The sequence below is a fragment of the Equus caballus genome, chromosome 5 (genome assembly GCF_041296265.1).
Source record: "Equus caballus isolate H_3958 breed thoroughbred chromosome 5, TB-T2T, whole genome shotgun sequence".
NCBI classification, from domain to species: domain Eukaryota; kingdom Metazoa; phylum Chordata; class Mammalia; order Perissodactyla; family Equidae; genus Equus; species Equus caballus.
In genome coordinates this window covers 1,378,008-1,393,393 of record NC_091688.1, presented here as the reverse complement: position 1 = coordinate 1,393,393, position 15,386 = coordinate 1,378,008, and the positions used below count along the sequence as shown (strand labels likewise).

At 52.2% G+C, this 15,386-nt stretch overlaps 1 protein-coding gene across 33 annotated transcripts in view; it reads right to left on the bottom strand.

The window, feature by feature from the left end:
• The window catches only part of NFASC (neurofascin), a 175,400-nt gene extending 162,245 nt beyond the window's left edge, over positions 1-13,155 (bottom strand). For 14 of the 33 annotated variants that reach the window (XM_023640364.2, XM_023640367.2, XM_023640370.2 and 11 more), the window contains exon 1: positions 12,992-13,150. In XM_023640364.2, the coding sequence (XP_023496132.2) occupies positions 12,992-13,098 (107 nt within the window). In that variant the 5' untranslated portion in view covers positions 13,099-13,150. Of the gene's footprint in view, positions 1-12,991 lie in introns of all 33 variants that reach the window. The other 19 variants (XM_070266506.1, XM_070266507.1, XM_070266530.1 and 16 more) reach the window with 5 other exon arrangements.
• Positions 13,156-15,386: the final 2,231 nt, after the last annotated feature.

Sequence of the window (15,386 nt, the reverse complement as noted above, 5' to 3'; positions counted from 1 at the left end):
TCCTCTGTACTTAAAAGTAAACTTTGAACAATTCATAAACAAAGCTTAAGAAAGCTCTGGATGTTGTCATACTGGTGCTGATAGAGGAAAGCAATTTCCCAGCACAGAATCTCATGGAATATGTAAAAGAAAAATCAGCCAAATTAGAACACGGCAGGAGGACGAATGTGGACGAGATATGAACAGACAGTCAGTCTTTCCTCATTAGAGCATCAGAACTTTCTCCCCAAGCCCACCATGGGATACCTGTTGCCTGTGTCGTCATGCTCGAGTTTCCTGTCCAGTGAACTATGCACAGTTCTCTTTCTCCGTGTGGATTGGGTTAGTCTCAGCTAATATCTGATAAGGTCCTGAGTTAAAGAACCCTTCCAGGTATAGATAGATGAGCACTTGGACTAGGTGGACCCCTCTGTAACTCGCCAGAAAATGCAAATCAGCCGTCCCCCTCTTTCATTGGACGGCTTAGCCGGCTGGCTTCCGCCAGGATGTGCCCTTGTAATAATGGCAGCATTGCTGAACTAGTGAAGTGGGCAGGTGGACAGCAGACTTTGGGACCTCCTCTCAGTGCTAAACCTACTGGAGGAGATGGGTGCCCCCCAAGCCCCCAGGATGGGAGTATTAGCACAAGGTGATGAGGATATTCTGTTGATGCTACACCTGGGGACGATGGGGGTGCTCATGAGATTATCTGCCTTCCCATTTTCTTTTCATACCAGAATGAAAGGGAAACCTATGTAGACAAAACAGACGAGAGCTGGTTCAGTGGCTCTGACGAGCAGAGAGGGGACTATGGAGGCAGACGGTGATCCTTCTATGGGGAAGGTGTCACAGCCTCCACCTCGGAGCCTGAGCAGTGGCCTTACAGTGTGGTGTCAGCCAACACTCAGAAGGCTCCGGTGCCACAAGACTCTAACATTCCTAACAGAAGCCTGGAGTTTCTGTGACACCCAGACTTTCCTCTCACTCTTCAATACAAGTGACTCCTCACAAGGAAGCTTCTCAGACAAAGGGCCCATCAGCCCGTGCTGGAACCCAGAGCTGCCTGCTGAGAAACGAGCCAGGATTAGGAGACTCTGGTATCAGATCCAACTCCAGCTCTGCCACTGAGAGCTGTCCTACTTTGGGCAAGGTGCTTCCCATTCTGAGCCTCCATTTTCTCAGTGCAATGCAGGTAATAACACCCAATCCAAGGCTGTGATGAGCCAATGAGATGACCCAAGCCAAGCGGCCAGCGTAGTCCCTGACTTAGGGTAGGTGTCCTACACAATCGCTATGGTACAACACTAGCATTTACAGAGCTCTTTCTCCTACATTATTCTCATTGAAATAGCCCTGTTATGTAGGCATTATCATGCCCATTTTACAACTGAGAAAATTAGAGCTAAAGACGTTTAAATAACTTGCCCTAGTCCCTTTAGATCCCTAATCTCTCTGGTCTTCAGATCCTTAACCCAGTGCCCTTTCTGCCACTCTGCACTGGAATAACCATCCATTCAACATATATTTCCTAAAGGTTCACTAGGTTCCAGGCATGGTTCCAGGCACTGGACACCCACTTTGACTTGCGGTTCCAAGAGGAGAACTGGCCTGCTCTAAGCCAGCCACATTCTTTGACCCCTCATGGCTCATGATACATCCATGGGAGCAGCGGCTGGAGTGACAGAGCCCCTGGACATTATGGTGTAACCAGCTGAGCTAACCACCCACATGCCGACTGAGAACCACTGCGAGGCAGGATGGGTAATGGCATATAAGACATTCTCTGCCCTTGAGCTACTTATACTCTCTTGGGGTAAGGAAGGTAGAGCCCGGTGAAAAGTGCGTCGGAGGGAGGAGAAAATCCATCCAGAGAGCCAATGATTCTCAGCCTGGGCTCTATGTTAGAACCACCCAGAAGGCCTTTAAAATGTCCAGTGCCAGCCTGGACCCAACTCTTAGAGACCGTGATTTACCTGGTATAGAGTGGGTCCCAGTATCAGCATATTTAAAAATCTCCCCATGTGAGGCTAATGTGTTGCCAAGGTGAGAACTTACATGTAGGCCCTTGCCAATCAGAGTGTGGTTTGCTGACCAGCAGTGTTGGCCTTACCTGGGAGCCTGTTAGAAACCCACAATCTCAGGCCCAATCTGGACCTCCTGATTCCATCTCTGCACTTGAACAAGATCCCAGGTGACTCATGTGCATGGGGAGGAGGGAAAGGGCAGGCTCCTCCCTGTCAGTCAACCAGAGAAGTCCCTCCCCAGGCCCAGCTGTGAGATGCAGCCACCCCACCCCCCCCCGGACAGTAGTGCAGAGGGACTCAGGTGACCTTGGGGAGCCACGTCCCCAAGCTCCACTTCTCCTATCTCCTCCAGAGCCACACCCGGGCCTGGATCATGGGGCTCCATGCACAAGAGCTGCTGGTGTCCCAACAAGCTCCATCTGTGACTAAGACTTACATGTGTCACCATTTAAGTGACAAGGAGAAAAAGGAGTCTTTTCCCCTTTCACCAAGTCCTCTCCTCCACTTCCCCTCCCCACTCCCACAGAAGAGGCGAGCTCAGGACAGCGCTGCCTCAGCACAGCCCCAGGGAGCAGCGGGCTGCCTGACCAACCATAAAGGCAGCACTGTCACTGCAGCACAGAGGTGGCTGGTACCAGCTATGCCTCATGAAGGAGGGGATCCTCAAGGGAAGGCCAGACAGAGACACACACATAATCTGGCCCCTCCAGCATCCTGCACCCGACTCCCAGCTCTGTATCCCTACTACCACTTCTGTCTTTGTTTCTATCAGTTGTGTGTGTGTCATCTATCACACGTGCCTGCCTTTGCTCTCTCATTAAACTGAGAGCAACCATCCTTGCTCCTCCTTTGTCAGTGCCCACAGTACCAAGTACAGAGACTTACGCCCAGCATGGGCTCGATAAATATTATTTGTATTCACATGCACACATTTTTGAGGAGTCAAACCCATAGCTCCAAGCTAACAAAGAGCTACTCACAAGCAGGCATTTATTAAGGATTACTATCAGCGCATTGAGATTCTGTGAGAGAAAACAAGAAAACGGTAAGGCATGCCTTCAAAAAGCATGCACTCCAGTTTAGTTTAGGAAATCAGATTTAGACGCAACAAACCTAAGACCACAGACCCAAGGAAATCAAGTATGTTTACAACAAAGTTAAGCAGAACCACAGGCACTGGCATGTGCCAACACAAAGGAAATTTTCTACTCCAGTCTTTTCACAGGTTATTACCTACTTACTGATTGGCATTTTAAAGTATTTTTTTCCTCTGGTACCTCTACCACTCACCCATACCCTTGTCCTGGGCCATGCCCACTATACCAGGTAAAGAGGATGTAAAGATGCTTAGAGTTAGGAGGGGAGATGGATCAAGACCAGAAACTTCTCTCTGCTGGATGCCCACAAACATCCAACACAACAGCACATCTGTATGCCACCTCACCCCAGAGCCAGGTTTCCTGGGCCATACAGACTGCATTCCTTGCCCATTCAAGGCTCCAAAAAGTCTTGTATCAGGTCCCTGGGACCCCAGCCAGAATGCAAGGAGCCTTCTCTCTGCCCTTGACAGGAAAATGGCAGTGTATCACATATAGTTGTTCTCACCGTGAAATAAGAAAGTCAGGGCAAAACTCACAGCCAGAAACAGACTTTCAGTTCAGACTCAGCATGGGGCTTTCTCCAGAAATTCACCCCCTTTCAAAAGTCCCCTTTCCTCTGCATCAAAGAGTTTAGGTATGAGGGACCAATAAGCAAAAATAAGAGGCAAAGGTCAAGAATTCTCACTGTAGAGCTGTGCAGCCCAGTACAGTAGCCACTAGCTACACATGGTTTTTAAAATTAGATTAAAAATTCAATTTTCAGTCACATTAGCCACACTTCAAATGCTCAGTAGCCACATGTGGCTGGCGGCTACCATGTTGGAGAGAGATATAGAACACTTCCATAACCATGGAAAGCCATATTGGACAACTCTAATGTTGAATATTTAGATGTTTCATTCAAAGTAATGAGTAAGGTCTTCTGGGAACTTTTGTTGCTCTCTCCAAGTATGCTGGAGAGGTTTTAGATACTCTGAAATATTCAGCAGATGAAGTGCATTTTTCACAATGAAAGAAGCAATATACTGGGATTCTTGTATAAATACAAACACTCCAAGGCAAAATTTCAGGGCTACAAATTGGGTCATTTTAGTATGCATATGTGCACACACACGGTCTCTCTTTCTCAAGAGGGCCCTTACTAGTTTCCCCCAACTCCATACTTTTGCTTTCATCACAAGGACTGTGAAGTCAGATGCTGTAAACCAGTCTGCTGCCAGAAAGTCCACATGCTACCTAGTCCTGGCCAGAACTGTTTTCCATATCCGTTTGGGTGGTTCTAAGCACTCCCTGGATGTGCCTTCTAACCTGGCATCATTGGAGAGGAAAATCTTTCAGAGGGCAGGTCAGCACCATGGACAGCGGCAAGCTCCCCACCAGCGGAGGAGAAAAAGTTCCAGCTCTGCCCTTTCCCAAACACCCCTTCAGAAGGAACTATCCCCCAGACACCGCCAGGGATCTGTAAAGGAATTTCCCATTCACTTCTCCTGACACCATAACCTTGTCTTCAGAGAAAGATCAAGCTCAGAGAAGCAGTTGCAAATGCTCCTCACCAACTCCAGGAAAAAGTCCAACTCCTCAGTCAGAGACGAGATTCCCGGCCATCCGGCCCCAGCCAGTTCCTCCAGCTCCATCTTCCACTGCTCCTGGCCAGTTCAATATCTGACCACACCTTCCCTCCTCTACTATCATGCTCCCTCACCCACCAGAAATGCCCTTTTCCTTACCTTTAGCTATTCAAATCCTACCCACCCCTAGAGAACCAAACCAGCCCCCACTTCTCTTCAAAACCTCCCCAAAGACTTTAGTCTACACTGATTTCCTCTCTTCTCTGACACCCCAAAGCACTTCTAGTTTAGGTCGTGCTATAGGGAACTTAATTACACATCCTCTTTTACAATTACTAGGTTCATATGTCGTTTTTAAAGTTCCTGGTGGTCCAGCATGCAGAAGGACTAGCTCTGCTGGCAGGCAGCCATGCAGCCACAAGCAGGTCAAGTTACCCTTCGGAGTCTCAGTTTCTTTTCTTTTTTTTTTTTTTTTTAACATTTTATTTTTCCTTTTTCTCCCCAAAGCCCCCTGGTACATAGTTATATATTTTTAGTTGTGGGTCCTTCTAGTTGTGGCATGTGAGACATCGCCTCAGCAGGGCTTGATGAGCGGTGCCATGTCTGCGCCCAGGATTCGAACCAGTGAAACCCGGGGCCACTGCAGTGGAGCACGTGAACTTAACCACGCAGCCACGGGGCCGGCCCCTCAGAGTCTCAGTTTCTGGATCAGTGAAGTGACGATCTTGGACTAAACCATCTCTAACATTCTACAAGTAAAGCTCTCTCAAATCTAGTGGCCCCTTGAAGTGTGCCATGAATATTGCAGAGGCTTCAAAGACGAACTGAAGATGCAGTGAACATTACGTAAAAGAAACAAGGGCACAGCCAGGCTGGAGTCAGCCAGAGACCCTGGGTTAGCTCCCAACGTGAGTCACAAAGGCTTCAGTTCCACTCAGTGTGTGATGATGATCAGAAAGAGATCTAGTTTCTGTCCTCACCTGCGTCAGCAGAGGTAAATTGCTTGTGGCCTCAGAGGCATTTTCCTTCATAAAGAATGTGTCACCTCCAACATATGGAAAAATACCACACAATGGGCATAATAACAATGCCTCTCACAGAAACACACGTGGATAGGTCAACCAACACCTGACAGCAGTGTACCAACTTCACTACTAATACACATAAGCCCAGACAGACTATGGAAAATAACAAAAAGTATAATCTTTGGTGGTACCCCAAAATAAAACTCTAGCTAGTTTCACAAGTCAGGAAGTTCCAAGGTGGGGGGGAGAATTGACTGAAAATTTCAGCTCAACATTATACTTCCTGTCAAAATGATAGTTATAATACCTCCTCATGTTTAAATCCTATTCTCAAAGCATTCAGCTTACAGATCTACACAGAGCAAGACAGAGGGATGACTCTTTCCCTCTTGCACATGGAGAAATTAAGGCCCGGAAGTGTTTAATAACTTTCATATTGTGAATAAAGATCAAACTAGAACCAGAATCTAGTCAGAATAATTTCAATAACATAGGCAGCATGCACACACAAACGTTCACACACATGTACATGCACACACTCAGAGAACTCCTGGTAACATAAAGAGATGAGTTTTGAAACTCATTGACCCTGGAACTGGAAGATTCCATTGAATTTTTGCAAAAAATGCTACTGCCAAAGCAAAGTGGCATCAGTAAAGACAGAGGGAACTCTCATCGCCGGGAAAAGTCCTTGGAATTGCTCTGCCAGCCATTCACTCTCACCCCAGAGAGTCACAAGATCTGAGAACGAAACTTAGCATCTGGTCCACCCCCTCCAGGCGGCCTGAACTGGATCCAGGAGAGCAAGCTCAGCACAAAGGCTGGAACCATCCTGACCTAGGCCCCTCCTCAAGCTGGCCAGATAAGAAAGTGCTCAGATAAGAAAAGCGGGGAGACTCCAGCACCACCAGGTTAGCAGAGCGGACTCTGCCTCTCGGGGGCCCCCCATGATTACGTCTCAACGCACTGCCCCAGACATGTCCCTCATTACTAAATTACACACACTCACACCCAGGCCACGCCATTTATTCCTCAGGACTCAAAGATGCCCTGCACATTCCCGCCCTTGCATCTGCTCTTCCTCCAGCAGCTCTGATGAGTCTCAAGTCTTCAAGTCTCAATGTCTCAAGACCCACCTCAAGTACTTCCTCTTGCAAGAGGCTTTTCCAAATCACCCAAGCCCAACGTAATCTCCTGTCAACCTTCTAGCATTTACCATCTGGCATTAGCAAATGTTTCCTATATTTGAACACATATCTCTGTCTCCTTTAGGGCAGAGACAGGGTCTCATGCACCTCCACCTTGCTCCAGAAGATGGTGTGGTACACCTTACCCACCCAGCAGTGCTCTGTAAATGTGTGGTGATGATGATGGGAATGATAAGACCTTCTCCGGGGGTCATCTGCCACCTGAGGGCAGAACTAGGTATGAAGCTAAGTACATGGGGCTGGGTGGGGCACGCAGAAAGAGCCCAAAAGGGAGCCCACCTGGAGGAAAACAGCTCAGGCAGCCTTCCTCCAACTCTGGACGCCAGGGGCTTCCTCCTTCTAGGACCAGGTGGGAAATCCTCCTGTCCTACCCCTGAGCCACTGATCCCGGGCTGTTTATCTCATTAACTCTGTTTATTGTGATCCTGATAAGAGGTTCTGAGGCCCTCCAAGCCCCTCTCTAATTAAATTCATTAGAACAGATTGGGTCTTTCTTTCTCCATCTTAGAAAAATTAACAACACTATTAGCATCATAATGACAGGGAGAGGGGCTGCCAGGGAGGCCTTTCAGGAGGGGCCGGCCCAGCCGGGAGGGAAAGAGTGAGGAGGAGCAGGTGGAGGAGAGGAAGGCAGATGCTCAGGCAGCTGCTTCCCGGAGGAGGGGGCTGCAGGCGCCAGGAGGGGGTGACAACGGGGACGACCCCACCAGGCCCCAGGCACTCCAACTTTTTCATGGGATGACATTTGGGAAAGGAAAGACAGGACAAGAAATTAATCAATGGCATAAATTCCAGAGACATGGGCTACTTCCAGCAATATTCTAGTGCTACAGAGAGAGAAACGTATCTAAGCTCTGTTAGTGATGGGGCTGGAAGTAAACATAAGGCCCTCATGCTTTTCATGATGGTGTCCTTTTCTGTTAAGACTTTACTACAGGACCTTTGGGACAGCAGGAAGGGTGAGGCAAGTCACTTCTTTCCCAGAGAACCTGAACCCACCAAGTTTTTGCTCATATACCTGGTGGGTTCCCTCATCCAGAATACTCTCGCCTTCCCTTCCCTGTTAAAATTCTACCAAGTTCTCAGCTCCGTTCCCACCTCCTCTGTGAGAGCAGCTTGCAATTGATGAGAATTTACTACCAGCCGGGGACTGTTGTAGGTCCTTCCCTACCTTATCACATTTAATCCTTGTAACAGCTCTGCAAGGTTCACGTTAATATCCCCATTTCACAAGCTAGGAAACTGCAGCTCCTTGGCTAGAAAGGGGAAGAACCAAGGTTTGACTGTAGGTCTGTCAGACTCAAAGGCTGAGCGGTTTCTACCATGCCATGTCACCTCCCCCTCCCTGACTCCAACTCCACACTGAGGGATCACACCTTCCTTCGAAGTTTTACTGTCCAGGGTCTGAAGATGCTATTATACAAGGTCTTGTACTATCCCTAAGGGTTCTCATATATTTCCTCCTTCTTTCCCGTTTGAAAGCAGGAACCATGCTTCTGTACCCTTCAGAAGGGCATAGCAGGCACTCAAAACTGCATGCTGAGCCCTTCCAACAGATATTCCTAGAGAGCCTTGTACAAGCGGATGAAACCTCCCAGTTCTTTACTTTTCTACCGGGGGAGGGGAACTCCACAATATAGAGGAGAGGAGCGTGGGCTTCAACCTCAAACAAATATAGGTTTAAATCCTACCTCAGCAACTCACCTGAATCTGAAACAAATCGGAAACAATGGGAAACAGATGACAATCTCTCAGAGTCCGGTTCCTCATCTGTAAGACTAGGATCCTAACCATACTTCTTTTTGGAGGGTTAACTCTTACAAGATTAAATGAGATGAGGCATACAAAGCACACAGTAGGGCGCCTAGCACATAGTAAGCACTCCATAATGGTGACTATTGCTATTATGCCACTTTTATTTTTCCGGGCTTGCCTCAAAACCTAAGGAGAGGAGGGTGGCTCAAGAGTTCTCAAGCTGACTGGCACAGTCTGACCAATGGCCCAGGTCAGCAAGGCTGTGGAAATGCCCACCCCAGCACCCAGCACGGCCATCAGCTCCCAGAGCCCTCCCCTGCGTGCCAAGGACCAGGCCATGTGCATCGAACCCCTGCCCTTGCAGCTAGGCCTGCACCCCGGCTGGGCATTGTGAGCAAACACTCAACAGTATAGCAACAATCTGCTCTTGCCAAAGCAGGGGTCTATCCAAACAGTGTGGTACAGTCCCTCCTGGTCCCTCTGCACACCATGAGCCCTCAGCAGTGCTCCCACAATGCCAGGAACTCATCTAACCTCTGTGATAGCATTTCCTGTACTGAATTTTAACTTGTTTTCATTTCGGACTCTCCAACTCCACTTACCCAAGACCTAGCACAGTTCCTGGGACACACGCAAAGGCTAAGGACTAACTGGTGTGTGGGGAAGAGGGGGCTTCCCAGACAGATGAGGCTGGGTCTCTATCCTCAGCCCCTCTCGGAGTTCAGCTGTGGATGTCGGTGGTGAGCTGAGAGCTCAAGCGTGTAACTGCTAAGGACCTGTCCTGCTCCTCATCAGCCTCCCCTCCCCTATCTGGACTTCTCTGATGACTCCTGCTTGACTCTATCCTCCCTAGACCGCCAAGACCCTTCCACACATATCAGAGCTTCCAAATTTGGTAGTCACCTTGCTTCTGAGCACACAGCTGTGCAGGGACTTGCCATTTCCCCCTCACATTAGGAGCTCCCTCAGCGCAGACATGGGGCCTCTTTCCTCTGGCTCACTCTCACATTCTAAGTATATCCAGACCACACTTCGCCCCTAAATACAAGTGCTTTGGAGATGGGACAGGAGAGTTAAGTAGCCTGGATTTTTGTCCCAGAGTTCACAAAGCGGCCCCTCCCCGCCCCATCAGGCTTAAGCAGCACCAAGCAGGTGTCAGCTGGACACAGAACACCCCCTCTCAACCTCAACCAGGGATCTGGAACCCTCACACCTCATCTCCTCCTTCTCCCCTTTCCTCACAGTCAACTCCACGCCAGCCCTGATCTACCGTGCTGGACAGAATCAACCACAGCTGTGGAGGAGAGGGGACGATGCCATTGCAATGAAAGACGCTGCTGTTCCACACCCCTGTCCACACCTTCTCAAGCTTATCTATGCTCTTGGTCTGATTACTTGTCTTTCCCCTTACACCAGGAGCTCTGAGAGGTCAGACCCTGTCTTACTTTTCATCCCTTTGCCCCAGCACCCAGCAGAGCAGCACACTGTGGCGTCCAGTGAGCATTTGTTAAGCGAGTAAGCATGTAAGCAGCCTTAAGCTCCTCTCACTTCCTGCTCCTCTCCTCCCCCAGGCCAAACAGACTGAGGACTGGCCTTCTCCACCTCCCCCTTGCTGCTCTCCTGAGAATGTCTTTTTCTAAAGACTAAGTGATGATCCTCACACCCCAGCTCCTGGCTGGTCTTGGAGGAGAGGGGTGCCACAAGAAGGGAGCAACACAGAGTGACAGGAAGCTTGAAATCCTGTCCCTCAGTCGCTGCAGATATAGGACCTTCCCCTGTGCCTGCCCCCACAGATGCCCAAAGCCAGAACCCAACCCCCAGATTCAGCCGCCTCCTCAGTGCACCCCCGAGAGAGCCAGCCCTGTGAGGCAGCCCGTGCAGCCCCGGGGCGCTGCTTGATCTTGCTCCAGCAATCTGTGGAGCCAGCCCCTCTTTCGGTGTGCCTCGGTTTATCTCCGTGTAGCCTTTGTGATGTCAAACAAGGGATGTGGGCTGAGATTCATGACACAAAATCAGGAAATATGTACACTGTTCTCAGAACCGCCCCCCTTAACCTGAACCCCAATCAAGTATTTCAGTGTCAGAACCTTAATCCAATCAGCTCTCGGCACCAGCTCCAGGTGAGGCCTCCTCCCTGGACCAGGGAACACCAGAGGAAGCTTCCCACCCCACCCTGACTCATGACAGGAGGGGGCGCAGAGGGTGACCGAGCAAGGATAGCCAGTTCCCCAGCTGCATCCGCCCCACCCCGCCCCAGGCGCTGCCTGAGTCCTGTTCAGAGTTGCCACACATGAACTCAGTCCGACCACTCAGATTTCTAAAGAGAGGGAGCCTTGCGGAGAGGGCAGGACCCATCAGCAATTTGCCCTTTACCTCCGATCTAAGCTTCAGGGTTTTAGTGATGTCCCCGAGATGGGAATTGGGCCACCACTCCCTGTTTCATGGGGCAAACACAATTGTGGAGCTAAGTGTGAACGAGCCTCTCTCCTCATCTGTGTTATTCTCATAATCTCTCTTTCCCTACACAGGCACACACACACACACTCCTTTAGCTGAATCCAAAGACAAGAGGGAGAAATTTCTCCCTCAGAAGTGCCAGCTTGGTCAAGACAAAAGGTAGAACGTCTTAGATGCGGAGCAGACCCCATCTCCTTCCACTCTTCCTGCAATGCAATCCCAGCACACCCAATCATCCCCAAACCAGACGGAGGACCCCTCTGCCTGCCTTCCCTTCCCTGCCCCCACTCCCACAGCTGCAATGGCCCCCACCCCCAGGCTCCACTCTCCACACACATTTTCCCTGGGCTTCTCCTACTTACGTCTCAAGTTCAGTGGGTTCTGAACCTGCTGGTGTCTGACCTCTTACAAGCAATTCAACTCCTGCCCAACCAGGTCTCAGAGCCCCGTAACCTGCCCTTGCGGGAGCTTTGACTGGGACCCAGCAGGGCTCACCACAGTTCCAAGGGTAGATAAGACACAGCAGGCCCACATCCCGGGAGACAGGCAGAAAAGAGGCACTGTCATCCACTCCTCCAGACTGAGGGAGGGGGCATCTCTGCCCAACACACACACACACGCCCGCCCCCACTGCCAGATGCCAGGAAGGAACCAGGAGCAGGACCTGGCTCAGGGCAGGGGAGGGGCTGCCGCCCGGCCCCAAGTCCAGGTGATTCAGCACTCTGCCCACTGCCAGCCCAGCCCTGGGCCACGCTCACCACAGCTCCTGATGCCAAAGTGCTGGCTTGGAGGCTGGGAAGGCCCTTTTCTAAACTCCAGAACCCCAGCCCTCCAGGGGGCTTCTCAACCAGACCTCTGCATTCCGGGCTCAGAGCAAGGCCAGAAGGGGCTATCGGCCAGTTTCCTGGACGGTGCCTCTCCTCCAGCCTAGCTTTCCAGTGCTTAGCCAGCACCCCCCAGCCCCCAGGCGTTTAGGAAACAACCCTGAACAGCTAGGGTGGCTGAGGAGGAACACAGAGAGGCCTACTCACCCCAGCATCCTTCGCCCCCAAGCCATGAACAGGAGCAGACATGCAGAGAGGGTTATAGTGGATTCCAAACAGCAAGCGAGCACGCTGGGCCTTCAGGGCCTAGGCCTCCCCACGCAGGGAAGGAGGGCCCAGTGGCAGGTGAGGGGGGCTCAGCACAAACCCAAACCGTGTGGCTACAAAGAGTACCAGGAAGGCCAAATGGGGAAGGTGCTGAGTGGCAGGCCAGCTAACAGCCAAGGGGAAGGTGGGGTCCCTGAGAGCGACTATGGTGCAGGAGGAAAGCAAGAGGCAGCTGGGCAGGGGCTGGGCCGGGGAGTACAGACGGGACCTGGGGAGGACAGAAATCGTGAGGGAGCTGATGGAGGGACAGGCACGAGGAGTGATGGGAGTATGAGCAGGGGACCAGACCAGGGAGGGCAAGGACAGAGGCTGATGTGCAGGGAAGGAAAAATAGGATGGGGTCATACAAAGTGGGATGTAGAGGTAAATGGAGGTATAAGGGCAGGGCTCGCCGATGAGGCAGGGACGGAAGGAGAGAGGGAAGAGGAGGAGGATGCAGGAAGGGGGAGGGGATGCAGCCAACGAGACAGAAAGGGTGTTCGGCTAGGCAGGGGGTTGGGGGCTGGATGGGAGAGGGGTGCAGACATGGACAGAATAGGATGGATTCAGGGCAGGTGACGGTGTGGAGAGGAGAAGGGACGCGGATGTGCACGGAGGGGGATGGGGACAGGTCGGGGGATGGAGATGGACGGAGGAGGACGGGAACAAGGGGGTGTCGCTAGATGGGTTTCCATGACCCCCATTCTTCCCCCACCCCATCTCTCCGGCGTCCGCGCTCGCTCACCTCGGAGGGCTAGGGCTCCGGCCCTGGGCGCAGTGCGTGCTGTCCGCGGCCGGCGCCGCCACTTCCCCCGCGTCCCCTGCAGCGCCTCTCGCCGCCAGCCGCCGCATTAGGGCAGAGACCAGCCCGTGCGCGTCCCCGGGCGGCCCGCGCGCCCCCGACACCCTGCGTGCGCGCCGCTGGCCCCTCCCTTGGCGCGCCGAGCGGGCCGGGACGGAGGAGGAGCAGGCAGGGATGCTCGGCGCGGCCCCGCCCGGCGCGTTGACGAGCAGTTCGCAGAGCATGGACGGGAAAAGGCCCCCTTTTCTCGTCTCCCTGACCCGCCGGCGTCTTCGCCCACTGGCTTTGAGGGTGGCAATAACTGGTGCCCGTTCCGCGCGCTGGGCGCCTGCTGCGCTCCGAGCACACAGGGGCAAATACGCTGAAGCGCCAGCAGTATCGCCTGTCTGTCCTCTATAGGCCCCTCCACCATCAGACTGTGGCTTCTTGGGGGCAGAAATCTGTCGAACAGCTTGTGTTTCCAGGGAGACTTGCTTATGGTGGACTCTCCAGGAACGGTTGTTGATTGAAGAATTGTTGGATCCCGATTTGGGGATGTGAGGAAGGCTGTGACACCTACCTGGGTGGAGTGGTCTTTTTTTAAAAATGGGAGATTTCATCTACCCAGGAGGGGCAGAGGCCTGAGATAGGGTGGAAGCCCAGGACTGGGAGGCTGGAGATCCAAGTGTTAGTCCCGGCTCTGTCATTAACTCTGACAGGGGCAAGACACCTCCCTGTGGGCCTCAGTTTCCCCAACTGAATAGTAAGGAGTTGATTGGATGGTCCCTTCAGGCCCCTTCCGGCTCCACATGGAGGCTGCGCTAGGCCCTGGCTAAGGCCCACAGGCAGAGACCTGAGCTCTGTTATCACCTGAAACAGTGGAGAGATCTGGATTGGGGAATTACAGTCTTCAGTTTGGAAGCTTCCAGTCCAGCCCCCAGCCCATACCACTGCTCCCTCAGCAGCCGCCCTCTGAGGTCCCTCAAGGCCACGTTCAGCCACCATCTCTGGCTCGCACAGCCCCTGCTCTGTCACTGCCTCCCCTGAGCTGTCCCCACCTGCCTCGCTGTCTCCCCCGGCCTGTGAGCTCTGTTCCCCGCTCTCCCCAGCCCTGATGATGGTAGGTGCTCAAGGAGTATTGCTGAAGGAATGCGTGACTGCCAGTGATGGATGGGGCCCTCCAGGCAGCTGACAGCATGTTGCACACTTCAGTTAGGGGCTTTGAGACCTACGGTTACGGTTCTGGGCAGAGAGTGTGCTGTGGGAAAGGGGAAGGGTCACAGGGCAGGACCTGAAAGCACAGCTGCTGCAGGGGTCAGGGGTCAGGGGCCAGGGCACGAGGTTCTGCAGGATCCTCGTCTATACAGACCATTTGATTTCACTCACGATCTTGTCTCGGCGTCATCCTGGCAGCCTGACCTCACGCAATCCTGTGGATGAAATAGCATGCTGTGAACGAAATAGTGGAGCCGGGCCAACCACAAGGCCCTGGGATGACCCCGTAGCAGCCAGGCCTGGAGCTTCTGGGGGTGTCTGGTCAACCCCCATGGAGAGAAGTGGGAGGGAATGTAGAGGGTGGGAAAATTCTCTGAGGGGAGAAGCTGGAACCCAGGCGCCCCATGCAGATGGCACTACTGGCCCGCCAGCCCCAGCACTGGAGAGACGCTTAGAAAACTTAGAGGAGGGCGCTTGAAAGCACCAGGGCCCCTCAGGCCCGGACCCGGGACAGGACCCCTTACCCTCCTTCCTGAGAGTGTCCGCCTGTGGCTGGCTCCAGGGGGTAAAGCAAATAATTTTCCTTTTCTAAGCACCCATTGTATGTCAGCTGCTGGGCTTCTTGTATTTATTGCTCACTTGCTTTTTACAGTGCTAGGAAGTAGGTTTTTCATAGGCTGTACTGTGTGGTGGTCACGGCCTCAGCTCTGGAGGCAGCCTGCTGGGGTTCAAGGCCCACCTGCACCACATCAGGTCTGGGTGAGCTTGGGCAATTCCCTTATTTTCTTTTCATTTCTTTTAAAGGTATCATTAAAGGGGCTGGCCCAGTGGTGTCGTGGTTAGTTCACTCGCTCCTCCTCAGCAGCCCAGAGTTCGTGGGTCCAGATCCCAGGTGCAGACCCACACGGTGCTCATGAAAGCCATGCTGTTGTGGCGTCCCACATAAAATAGTGGAAGATTGTAAAAAAATCTAAATAAAAAAATATGGGGCCGGCCCCATGGCCGAGTGGTTAAGTTCGCACTCTGCTTCAGCAGCCCGGGGTTCGTCGGTTCGGATCCTGGGCACAGACCTAGCACCACTCATCAAGCCATGCTTGAGGCAGTGTCCCACATGCCACAACTAGAAGGACCCACAACTAAAATA